Below are 12985 nucleotides of genomic sequence, written 5' to 3' on the forward strand. Positions count from 1 at the left end.
ACAAACAACAAAAGAAACAACAATTTATCTTTTTTATAGTGAATACGAAGAGGTCAAATTCTTTATTAACAAATAATACATTTGAACTATTTATCACCGTCTGTGACGGACTCTCTGATTTGGAGAGAAAACTTTTTCACCTCCAAAGTTCTCATCTCCAAACGGATGCAAGTCCTTTTGCTTCTTTTTCTTCTTACTTTGTAAATCTTTAAGTTTGCTTTGCCATTTTTTTCTACCAACTAGCTCCTGGTTGTTTTTTTTCTCAGAAGGGTGCACGGACTGCCTGGTTTTTGGTTTTTTTGATAGGTCAGCTGTCCCTCCTCTGTCCTCAGAGTCATAGCGAGACCTCCCCAGGAGCCCGCCTTCCCTAATCGCTTGGGCCTTCCTCCTAAGTTGCTTTATTTGGCGCCTCTCTCTGCGCCTCTCCGGCCACGTCTTCCTCCTTCCAGCTTGGCCACTTGCCCCTTGCTTGATCTTACATCTTCCCTGGAGCAAAGAATCCTTCTCACTCTTCTCATCTGGTATTTGGCCTGAAAGAGAGCAAAGCAGATGTTGATGTAAGACGTCCCACATTCTTGCTCTCATTCTCAGTTAAAAATGTTGTCACCCTTAGCCCCTGTCTCCATCCTGGTCTGGCGCCGAAGAACATCCTCAAGTGAGTCATAATGGCAAACATAAGGCAGCGTCGGAAAGGTCCCCCTGACCATCCTTATCCTTGCACACTCCTGACGTCACACAACACAGATGAGTCACAAAAGGCTCAAGAGAAACCTTTAAACTAAGAAAACATGAATCAAATTCTCCCTTACATAGCCGTAGTGTCCACGTTTAGAGCAGTTGTAGCAGTGGGCACAACTTTTCTGGCTAAGACGAGCGACAGGCCTCGAGCTGAGAGGAACACCTGACCTGACCTGGGGAGGAATAAAAATAAATTAACTACGGTATTTGTTTAAAAGCACAAAACTTGTTTGCATTTGCCAGAAAGATTTAGCTAATTTTACAATAATTTGTCTCCTTTGTCAAAAAACAAAAAAAAAAAAAACCTTGAGATTTCATTTTAAAGACAATCAGATTTGGAATGTATTCATTTTTTTAAAGAATTATTCAGATGATAAAGATATCTTAAGGAATTACCAGCCATCTGTGTACCTTATAGTATTTAAACTGACATCCATTTACTCTTTTGGAACATCCCTTCTAAGTGTGTAATTTAAGTGTAAACTCTCTTAATCAAGCAACACCAGCCCTAACATGAAGTCTTATTTAACAGAAGGTTGAAATCCTCAATTGTCAAGCATTGTTTAAAAAAAAGAGAGAGAAAAATGAGGATGAACGCTAATAAATATGACCAATTATTTTACACTTTTAGTCACATTTTATATAAAAAAAACCTGAGTATCTATTTCAGGTGAGATTCTATATTTTATTTTTAGTTCCTGAAATGTTCATGCTCAGAACTAAAAGTTGCACAGAACCAAATGCAGCCCAACAGAATGCCGTCTTACTGTCCGGTGGTACTGGCGCCATGTATCCGGGCAGGTCTGCAGAAATCCACAGCAACAAAGACAGAAAAATATATGATAAACATGAGGAGGGAAACTTTTTTCCCCTTCACTGATAATGTAGAAATAAAACCGAATGTCATGCTACTGAATCTGCAGCACAACCCTGACAGATCCCTGCAACAAGTCTGTCCTACTGAATGGAGAATTGATGTGCAAACTCACAAAGGAAAGGTGGCCTATCATCCCACAGCGTCTGCAGTGTTGGTTCCACACCGGTGGTATTCTGCAGGGATGGAGCCCATGAGCAGGCAGGCCGCAGTCCGGACAGGGGCGACCCGGGCAATTTTTCTGGACGTGGCCTTGAGTCCCACAAAGGACACAAGTAGAACTTTTCTGCACGATCAGAGAAGGAAAACATTTTAGCTTTACTTCTTTTTTTTCAATTAAACTTTCTAAAAGTTTTTTTGTTTTTGTTTTACCTTGTCAAAAGAGCACCTTTTGGCCACATGTCCAGACTTGAAGCACCGGTAGCAAAAGGAGGAGCGCCCAGGGAAGAAATATCGGCCGAACAAAGACTGATCATAGCCGTACTATTAAAAAAAAAGAAAACAGAACATCAGATTTTTTTTAATGCCAATCCATTTTAAAAGGAGGACAAAAGTTACCTTGTCTTTGTCCGAAACAAGCCAGGTATGACTTTGTGATGTAACACTCTCATCTGTCACATCTGTGATTGAGAGAAGGTCAGTAAGGGACTGTGTTGCTTAGATACAATTATTTACCAAAATAAAAGACATTTGAACATAGGGAAAAATTCTGTTTTTTTGGGCAAAATGTTCACTGATCTTTTTTTTCCTGTGTGTCTTTGGAGTGTAACAGCGTAAAGACGTGTACTGCAAAGATCACAAATCCCTCATTCAAATGCAGTGGACACCAGGATAGGAAGCCTGCAAGTCCAAACATAGGTCATCAAGCAAATTTAATTCTCTATGCAAATTCAAATAAAGCCCATATTCAAGCTTTACACAACTGAAGCCACTAAAGTCAACAGATTGCAAAACAGCCTGTGGGTTTTTTTTATTTATAACTTTTTAAAAGCAGAGAACATTTAAAAGATTTTTCCTTAGCATAACCCTGAGGATTTTATTAAAACTGCTTGGTGGTGCAGTGCAAGCAGTTTGTTTGTTGGTGCTACAGTTAATACTCTCCAAGCGTTATTAAGACATTTTATCTGTGGTTTTATTTGTCGTTTTAATGCTTCAAATAATTATATAATTTTAACTCTCACCAATGTAAAGCACAGCACTTTTAGATACCAATCCCCTATTTGGAGGTTTTGGTACGGTCGTCTTTATTAAACTTTTAAGTTTTCTTTTTTTTGTTTACGTCAGCAGTTTTTGTCTTTTTATTAAGTTCATGATACCTGGTTATTTTATTGTTCTTATACTCTTATGTCATTGTTTTTATATTCCTATTACATTGATTATTATACTTTTATGACATTGTTTTTTTTCTAATACTTTTTATGTCATTGTTCTTATACTTGTTTGACTGCTCTATTTTTATCCTTAAGTCTTTTATATGTTTTGTGTATTTTTGTGGCAAATGGGCCTTGAGTCTGTAATAAAGCTTATATATATGATAACCTTATTTTTTATATATATAAAATGAGACTGTATTTACCTCTTTGAGGTGATATTATGGTTAGCAATTAGATTGACAGCTTGGGTTTATATAAAATCGTACCAGTTATTAAATCCATATACATAGTTTTTGTTAGACTTAGGGCTTTGTTGCTTTGCACAGTGGATAAAAAAATACACATTAAAACATTTTAAAGACTCACTTCAATGAAAATGATGTTTTTGGTGTTTGTAACATGTTCTTTTCTCATGATGGAGGACATTAAAGAAAATTAAGGTTAAAGTTGCATTTATGAGTATTTTTTATTATTCAAATAGTTGTGAATCAGGAGCAGATATAAAAAACTGCAGCTTGAAAAAGCTTGTAGTTGTGACATTGAAACTACAGATCAGCAGGCAACAAGCTCCCTGCTCCATTCCATTCTGATGCATCCACTTACAGACAAATAGATCCATGTACGCCTTTTTTTCCTGGTCTGAGCTGAAATCTGGATCATACTGTACGGCTGCATAGATCCAATATTGCTCACCATTTTTGTTACACCACTAATGTTAGGTTTGGAGGGTCTGTAAGCTAGCGGGAGAGAGGATAAACAGACAACAATGCCCCTACCCACGACTCAGAGGTGAATTTCAAACTCCTGCTGCTCTGCAGAAACTATGTTGTAGAAAATAGACACATAACCAAAATTTAAAGACCACTGGAAATGCTTTTAAAATACATCAAAAGGATGACTTTAAGTTGTGTTTTTCTTATGCCTGGGTCCATTATAATTACCTTCTGCTTTTTGCAAAGCACATTGTTACATTCATTTCATTCATTGATTTCATCATTGATGTGAGCAAAAAGATAGACAGAGAAAATAGACTGACCTTTGCAGTCCTCCTCTCCACAGTAACTCAGGTTGAGTTGGATGTTTGAGTCCGCCTCATCTTCTCCCCCCAAGATCATCCACTCCTCAACAGAAAAATCACTGTCCTCCTCTCGTTCCTCCACCTCAGCTTTGGTGGCCTGCTCAGTGTCCCGGGGAGCCTTTCCAGAGGTGATGGAGAAGGCCAGCAGAGGCAACGCAGAGCTGTCCTTGCTGAGCTTTGCAAAGAGTTTGTTTGAATAACTGAAGTCAGGTTCTTCCTCAACCTCTGAGCTACTATAACTTTCAATAAAGAAAACGTCGTGTTTGGCCTCCATTCTCAAATGTGTACCATCCGTAACTAAATGGCGACACCCAGCGGCACGTTTGTGTACTGCTGTCAAGCTTGGGTGGCTAACACATGTCATAAAACTTCTGGATACCGATGGGTATAAAAATCATCAGCTGATCATTAATGATCCTTTATCCCTGCCAACACAAAACAATGGCATGTAATCAACTATATCAAAAGAATTTGGATAACGACGTGAAATAATATTAACCACGCTTATCCGGCAGCTAGCGCTAGTAGCAGAAGAAGATTTGTTAAACTAACTTATAGGCATAAAATAAAATAAAATGTTTTAGTTTCTTATTGATTGTTTACTGAGCTTTTATAGTATCGTTCATGTCGATGTAATTCCTTCAAGCGACACAGTTACTTCCTCCACGCTTGTTTGCACATTTTATTCGGCTTTAAAAAATGTTGGTCAACCAAAACTGAACCCCGCGTTTAATCACCGCCCCTATACGCACAGAAACTATGGTCCAAACACGGTTGGTCCAACACAATGGTGCATGTAATAATCACATACTACACACACTGATGTAATTTTAAAACCTTTTTGTAACACTGCTAAAGTTAAGATATGTGTCTTTTAATAATCCTAATTTCACTGAAAGACCATTTACATTTGTCAGTTCTTTGCTGGGTTCGACTTTTTTGCCCAAACTCCTGAAAAAATGTCTTCGTCTGTAAACGTCATTAGGCATTTTACTGTGTTTGTTTTTCAGTTGTAATGATTTACTCATAGTTTTGTGCATCTACAACTGTTTAAAACATGAGAAGAAATCAGATTTATTTATTTCTTTTTAACTTGTTCTGTCCAACAACTGAGCAAACAGATGACAGCTGAAAGCTGTTGTTTTACTATTACAATAAGAGGTTTTATAACTTCGGAAAACCAGAGTGTAAACTTGTATAAACCCCTTTTTTGTTTTTTATTATTTTTTATTTATGTGTTACTTTTAGTGTCTGTGGGGAAGGAGAGGGGGAAAGTGTGAAGGGGGGTGGTGGTAGAAGAGAATAGAAGTGAGAGAGGGGGGGAGGGGGGGGGTGTGGGATACAAGCGCTGATTTGAATAGGTTAGTAGGTTATTATTTTTAGCTGTGTAACAATTATAACATCTGCTGAAAAGACTAATATTACATCCAAAGGCGATATTCTGACACTATGATGAGCGGAAGACATCTGTCCATCAAAACACTGTGGGTTAGGAGGAGGGATGAAGCAAACAGGGAGCATTGTGGCAGTGTGCACGTGGAGATACATGCATGCTGCCGAAGTGAACCGTGTGTTCATAAGTGGAACAAGATCCTCCCCAGCCAGACCAGGGGAGGGGAGGGAGAGACCCCCAGTCCATGAGCACCCCCGGCGACGGGACCCACGCAGCCAGGGAGGTGAGGGAGAGGTGGGGGTGGGGGGCACCCAGGGGGGGGGGGGGGGGGGCACCCACCCGGGCCGCCCACCCACCGAGCCAGGGACAGCACTGGGAGGCACGGGCGAACCCAGCGTCTGGGCCCCCAGGCCACAGGATAGGCGCGCTCCGCCGTACCAGGCGGCAGCCATGGGCGCCACCGAGACGCAGGCCAAGAAATTAGATTTTTTAAGCGCTTATGTAAATATGTGTTTAAAGCGAAAAGGTTAAAATGTAGGCCATTTTTATTTATTGAAACCTGCTAATGAAATGATCTATTATTTTAACAATTTTATTTTAACTTTTTTAATTGGCAAGATTATACCCAATTTAATTGAAATGTCAGTATTTTTCCCATTTCCCATCAATGATTTATTTTACATTTTAACTGTAACATGCGTCTGCCTATTTGTGTAAATTAATCTCCGTGTGAAAATGTATAGATTTATTTTTAGAATGATTTTAGGTCATTGTTCAGCTTAATTCCCTGAAATATGGGAAAAGTGTTAAATAAATCAAGTTTAATTTGGTTTGTTGGTCGGGGTGGGGGGGTGGGGGTCGCTGACCACCACTCAGGTGCTGAAAGCGGCAGCGACGCGGTCACCTCTGCTGTGGTGTAGCTGCTCAGAACTTCAAAATAAGGCTTGATGTACTTTGTTGGGGGACAGGCTTTATCTGACTTGAAGGTACCAGACTTTGATGCAAACCCGAACGCATCTGCAGCTTAATGAAGATACGGTTATTGAACTTTTGTAGATTTTAACTAAAACATCTCTCTCTATTAATAAATAATCTATTCACTGAAGTTTACGCTCGACATGAAATTCTAGGCTAGGATGGAATCCTTTGGACAGAACTGGATTTTTACGCACGGTCAGTTTCGTGGTGTTCCTGAATGTTTAACAGCATCATGGCGCGTGGATCTACTTACGTCGTCTGTCGCGCTTCTTGCCAGGGCACGGTGGGGTGAACCAGCTTGGGGGGGTCTTCATCAACGGGAGACCGCTGCCGCAGGTGGTACGAAAGCGCATCGTGGAGCTGGCGCAGCAGGGCGTGCGCCCCTGCGAGATCTCCCGTCGCCTGCGCGTTACTCACGGCTGCATCAGTAAAATTCTTAGCAGGTAAGGAATCCAGAGACGTTCTCATTTTATTTAGATGTGTTTATGTTTCAACATATCCATAAAACGTCAAACACCAAAAATGTCCAAAGTTCTACCTTTCCCAGCACGTGTTTGTGCATCCACTTAAATAACGTGTTTTTAAACGCTAAACAAAATGACATTTTGTTAGGCTATAAATTGTTTTATATATCACTTTTTATGCCAGCCAGCAAAAACTGAATACTCTCCGCTGATACTTCATGTAAGAAGCCCAAGTTGCAGATAGCTTCCGCTTCAGATTGAGCATTGTGCTTTTAAATTGGCAAAATTTACTAAACTATGCGCACATTACAAAACTGATTTATTTTCAATTTTCAGAAAGCTTTTGCTTGAACTGACAGGCTTAAAACTACACTCCTGTTTGCTTTAACACCAAAAAAATCTTACATTTAAATAGAATAGTTCACACCTCCTATAGAATCTTTGAAACGTTGATAGCTTTAAATAAAGCAAAGACGTGAATTTCCTTTGGTAACAGACAGCAATAAGTACAAAATCTCAAGATTTCCATCCTCTTGTTTAGATTTTATCAGCATCTCAGTGGAGCACAATGATACTGAAAATTAGTTTTTTTAAAAGCCTGTGAGAAAGTTCAATAAAATAACACCACTGAGCAGCAATAGCAAAGATTCAGCGTTCTCGCCTCACAGTGAGAAGGCCCTGCTTCAAATCTCGGCTGGGACCTTTCTGTGTGGAGTTTGGATGTTCTCCCTGTGCATTCGTGGGTTTTCTCTGGGCACTCCGGCTTTCTCCCACAGTCCAAAACCATGCTTTATAGGTTAATTGGACCCAGGGTGTACCCTGCCTTTACTCAAAACTAGCCGAGACAGGCGCCAGCATACCCATGACCCTGAAAGGGATATAGCGGGTTAAGATAATGGATGGATAAACATTCTAAAAAAGATTGTAATTTAAATTAACATGAATTAGGTTTGGTATTCATTGGTCATGCAGTTACATCCCACTGCTTTCTTCTCAGCATCTCTACTTTTCCTCTCCTCCAGTGGATCATGCTGATTGATCTCAGTGAAAACATGATCCTCAGTGCACTCTGTTTGGTCCAGTGGGAGCTCTGTAGCAGATGATGCCATTTTTTAAGCCATGAAGCAAAGATCCCTGCACTGGATTTTTATCTATTTATTTATTCGAGCACAACAATAACTGTATTTTCTAGACTTTTTTTTTTCTATAAGAAGTTAGCTTATTACAGAATTATTAGGGTACAAGGATGTTGATTTGAGCCTGGATTTCACTATTTAGGGCACAACAGTCAACAAATTCAATTGACTGAACATTTACCAGGTCTGTTTAAAAAATATTTAAAGAAATCCAAAGAATCAAAATACACTTTTATAGGCTCAAATCAACTGAACCAAAATATTTTAAAATAGAGAATTTGTAGTTGGATTTGTAAATCCTCTTTTTCTCAAAAACAATTAAATATTTAGCTACAATCAACTTTAAAAATCCAAGTCCACATTAACTGCCTCATGTTTTTTTGTGATGCTAAATATAGAATAAACTTAAGGACCAGGGTATCACATTTTTATTTACTCATCAGGTTATCACCAGTAGATGGAGCAATTTCATTTTCATGTCATTCATTTATAGAGCACCTTCCACCACCATTCAAGAAGGCCCAAAGTGCTGTAAACAATATTGCACCAATAAGCAATATAATGCTAAAATGATAATAATTCAGCCTGGACAAAACAAAAGCATGCATAACAATTTCACGGTTTGGCTTTGATAGGAAAGACTTGATCCTAGCCAAACGTCACAGCTGAAAAAAGCATGACCTGGTTATTTATGTGGAGGTCCAGCTTCAGGGCAGCATCAAGTCTCATTCCCAGATTTGTGACTACTGACTGCTCAAGTGGGGAAAGAGAGAGGAGGTCAAGACCACGATCCTTAGAACCATCAGGGGGAAAACACAATTATTTTAGTCTTTCTTTCATTAAAACCAAGAAAGTAAACAGACATCCATATTCTAATGTCAGCAAGGCATTCAGCTAGTGTTCATTTGTATTGTAATGGTTTAATTTCTAATCACGTCACCCTTTAGCTTCCAAAGTTGCCTTGGACCCCTGCAAAATTCCAGGTGTCTTTCATTGTGATCCTTCTCTTCAGCTACTTGAAAACAGAATTATTATCATTTGGAGAGCCTCTGCATGTGGGGAGGGTGCATTGATGCAGCAGCAGGGATACTTCTCAGTGGAGATGAAGTTTAACCCTAGAGCACTGTTGCTGGGTGATTTTCACCCGAGCAAAACCATTTACACAAATTTCAATATGTCGTGTGTCAAGGAGTCTGTGCCTTCACCAGGGAAGTCTCAAATGTCCCAGGAATGGGTGGCCCAAAGACCAAGTTTCAAGTATCATTTCATTATTTTTTAGGAATTTGTGTTCTCAAATTCCTAATTTTTCCGTAATTTTTGAGCATGTTTTTAGGAACTCCTATGTTTTTCTTTTTTATTTTGTTACAAATACCACGGTTGAAAATAAAAGAAAACCACTGTAATTTATCATGTTTTGATTTATTTTTGTTGGGTATATTATATCGGGTAAAAATCACCCAGCAAAAGTGATAGTGCACCTTTTTATAGCGAAAGTATTCTGAGGTTAAGAAAAGCTTTTGGTGGAACACTGAGGCAGTCATGTCTAATGCCGTTTATCAGCTCTCTCAAAAAGTTAACCGTCATGACAGATATTATTTGGTTTCTTCCAGGTACCACAAGACAGGAAGCCTCAAACCTGGACTCATGGGGGGTTCCAAGCCCAAAGTGGCGACCCCAATAGTGGTCCAAAGGATCCTGCAACTTAAACATAAGAACCCCTCCATGTTTGCCTGGGAGATCCACGACAGGCTAGTACTGGAGCGAGTATGTGACCAAAACTGTGTGCCCAGCATCAGCTCCATCAACAGGTAGGACAAAATTCTGTTTCCAGAATGTGGAACTCAGATCTAAAATAGGTTTGGTCTGTCTATACAGGATTATCAGAAGTAAAGTCAAGTCTGAGTCCTGGGAAGCTCGTGAGTGTTTTTCTCTCTTGCATGCATTGCTCTTAAAGTTTCAAAGCCACTTTTCCCTCATCATTTGTCATCATGGTAATCAGCCTTCACTTTGAAATCAAATGTTAAATCTACAAATATAAATTGTTACATAAACAGTGGAATGTGTCTGTATTTGTTCGGAAAAATCTGATACCAAGTCCTCTAAAATGAAGTAAACTGAACATTTCTATTCACACTTTCCAGCCGTTGAAAAGTACGGTATTTAAATCATCATCCACACTTATTAAGGGTGCATCTAAAAACATATCGAAGACAGTTTGGATTAAAAATAAAAAGTTTTAAGAAAACTTTCTAGAAAAAGGGCTTTTGATGAAAGATATTTAAAACATTTAAATCCTGTCATGTGGCAGCATGATGACCCTAAGAAATTGTAATTATTTTCATTGATCTATTTAGTTTGGTTATTTTATCTTCCAGCTTTTAGTACACAACAGCTTAATTAATCAACTCAAACTGTCTTGTTCCAAAACCAGCAGTCAGCCTAATCCTGATTCTTCCACTGCCGTGCTTCACACAGTCATGCTATTATTGTCTGGAAAGCTAACTTCTCTGTTTAAAGAGCAATAAGTATACAATTCTATAGCTTTATAAAATAAACTGCACATTTTCTCCAGATACATCAATCTTTTTACCTCCATTGTTCTCTTTGTATAACTCAGACAAAGCTTACTCATATACAAATGTTCACATTTTAGAAATAACAAACCAAAACAGCAAAGAAATGTCAATTTTATAGAATTTCTTATTGTGAAATCTCCATGCGAGGTAAGCGAAAAAGTGTATCCTTAATTGTTGCTGAACTTTCAGCAAACATTGACTTAATTTGATTCACCACCAATGCTTCAAGGATCTCACAAATGTTTCTTTTTTTAAACAAAACAAATCCAAACTGAGATTTTTTTTAGGTCTGATGATGTTGACACAAGAAAATCCAAGAAAAACACAAAAAACACAAAATAACAGCAACCACACATACACATATATAAGCATGGATTTGATCTAAAATATAAAACATTTTATCCTGAATTGAACTGTTTTTCTTAAAAATAAACAATGGCATTAATAGTCACTTAATTCACTTTATAGACATATGTATTACATTTATATGTTGGTTTTCAGCCATTTGTTAGGTTTATCAAATCAGAATTAAACTTCCTCACACAGCTGTGTCTCGGGTTGACTGGATGAAATCCCTTAAAATTCCCAGTTGTGGCTGGGGGTTCTCCAGACCACACAGCAGACTGATGCTTAAAGCCTTTGCTCCGTGTTAATGTAAGTCATATGGAGACGGGTTCCACAGCAGGAGGCCCGCCTCAGCTCCCCAGGCTTCCCTCCGATCCACCATCAGGCTCTGTTCTCCTCCATGCAGCCTTTCATTACAGCCCCACTTAGACCCCGAGCTCTCCATCACAGCAGCATTACAACAGGAGATGAAGTCGAAAACCTTGTATGGTTACAGTTAGGAAAGCACCCATGTGTGCGGGCTTTTTTTTAAATCATTCTGCTTATTAAATTGGGTGAGGAAAAGCAACATTTATAGAGGGAAGGAAGGAGGATGAACCTGCCCTTTTGTCTTACAGGAGGGGACATTTCCAGCTTTGAAAACCAAGAACAGCAGCGTTCCTGTTTGGACACTTTGGGACAGCCTGACCCCCACTTGACCTTTCACACCAACCTGACAAATAATTAATCCTGTTAGGCTACTTTGCATGAATGTCAAACAGCTGGATTTTTATGTGAGGTGAAGGAATGAAAATCAGAGACTAAACAAAACAAAATTTAAATACCTAATTTAATCCATTTGCATTATTTGTAACCAGAGTCAATGTATCGTCTCAGAAAAGCTAATAACAATTCATTAGTTCAACATGTGTCTGTTTGCATCTTTGGATTTTTTCCTTAAGGCAGTGGTTGAAAAGAAGCACCATTAAGGGGCCCCGTGATGAAGAACAATGTCTGGTTCCTCTTCTTTCTGTGCGCCTCTCTGGGATCTCATCTGGGATGAAGGATTTCATGGGAGGATGGTAGCCGCTGAGAGGGACCAGCACTGACACAAAGCATGTCCTCAGCGGTGTCTGCATCCATGCAAGCAAATGAACCATCGCCCCCACAATCCCATAACCCCACCCCCCATGTTAGGGTCTCTGAAGCTTGCCAGTATGTGTCTAGTTTAAGAGTAAGGAAGAAAAAAATTAAGAGAATTGTTTTTTCTTAATAAGTAAGCACTTGAAAAAAGTAATTAATGCAGATCACCAGCAATTAAATCAGGGGTCTCCGACATAAGGCTCCAGAGCCACGTGTGGCTCTTTTCTCTCCATAGTGGCTGAAGATAAATAGAATAATACAAAATTTTCAAAGCAAGGGTTACTAAATCAGCATCCAATTCAGATTTAGTTTATAAATTAATGCTGAGGTGCACCTCGAAGTAAAATAAAGGTTTTTGCATTCCTGCTAACATCTAGAGCCCGTGTTTGCTCTATACGCCGCCTCCGGAATACACAGATTTTCATTAGGAAACCTTTCGTAAAAAGTCTGATTACTCCGTTTATTTTATCAGTTGAAAACACACATCATCTAATGCTGCACAACATGGTTAGTAGCTATCCAGAGGGGAGTTGCTTTTCTCCTTGATCATAAACCAGCAAATTCCTGTTTATGTTCGGGTTAACAGCAGTATTAAGTAGGAAAAAGGATGGCGGCTCACCAGAGAACAAGAGAACCTGCCATTAGTGTCTTGTGTTGTCTAGGAGAACATGAGCTGCACTGGGATGATCCTGTTTGGCACAAGGCATCTAATTTTAACAGGACGTCATGCAACCTTCTGCCAAATTGTAAAAATCAAAATCTCAGGAAAATACTAGTTTCTCTTTATACAGTACAGACCAAAAGTTTTTTACACACCTTCTTATTCAAATGAATGGGAAGGTGTGTCCAAACTTGGGTCTGTACTGTATATATGACTTTTTCATGTCAAAAATGTCCCTGCTGGACAC

At 39.1% G+C, this 12985-nt stretch overlaps 2 protein-coding genes across 2 annotated transcripts; one reads left to right on the plus strand and one right to left on the minus strand.

Moving 5' to 3' along the window:
- Positions 1-18: 18 nt before the first annotated feature.
- On the minus strand, positions 19-4813 carry LOC105354880 (zinc finger CCHC domain-containing protein 7). The gene is made up of 8 exons (XM_011480078.4): positions 4022-4813; positions 2171-2232; positions 1985-2095; positions 1728-1898; positions 1506-1541; positions 810-911; positions 608-725; positions 19-530 (listed from the first exon to the last, which is right to left on the minus strand). The coding sequence occupies exons 1-8, from the start codon at positions 4425-4427 to the stop codon at positions 94-96; spliced, it is 1443 nt and encodes a 480-aa protein (XP_011478380.1). The 5' UTR covers positions 4428-4813; the 3' UTR covers positions 19-93.
- Positions 4814-6473: 1660 nt separating this feature from the next.
- Positions 6474-11859, plus strand: LOC101163666 (paired box protein Pax-5-like). Its single transcript, XM_078953554.1, has 5 exons — positions 6474-6629; positions 6712-6877; positions 9645-9842; positions 9910-9950; positions 11573-11859. The coding sequence occupies exons 1-5, from the start codon at positions 6593-6595 to the stop codon at positions 11680-11682; spliced, it is 552 nt and encodes a 183-aa protein (XP_078809680.1). The 5' UTR covers positions 6474-6592; the 3' UTR covers positions 11683-11859.
- Positions 11860-12985: the final 1126 nt, after the last annotated feature.

The sequence above is a fragment of the Oryzias latipes genome, chromosome 10 (genome assembly GCF_053564925.1).
Source record: "Oryzias latipes strain Hd-rR chromosome 10, Olatipes_Hd-rR_3.1".
NCBI lineage: Eukaryota > Metazoa > Chordata > Actinopteri > Beloniformes > Adrianichthyidae > Oryzias > Oryzias latipes.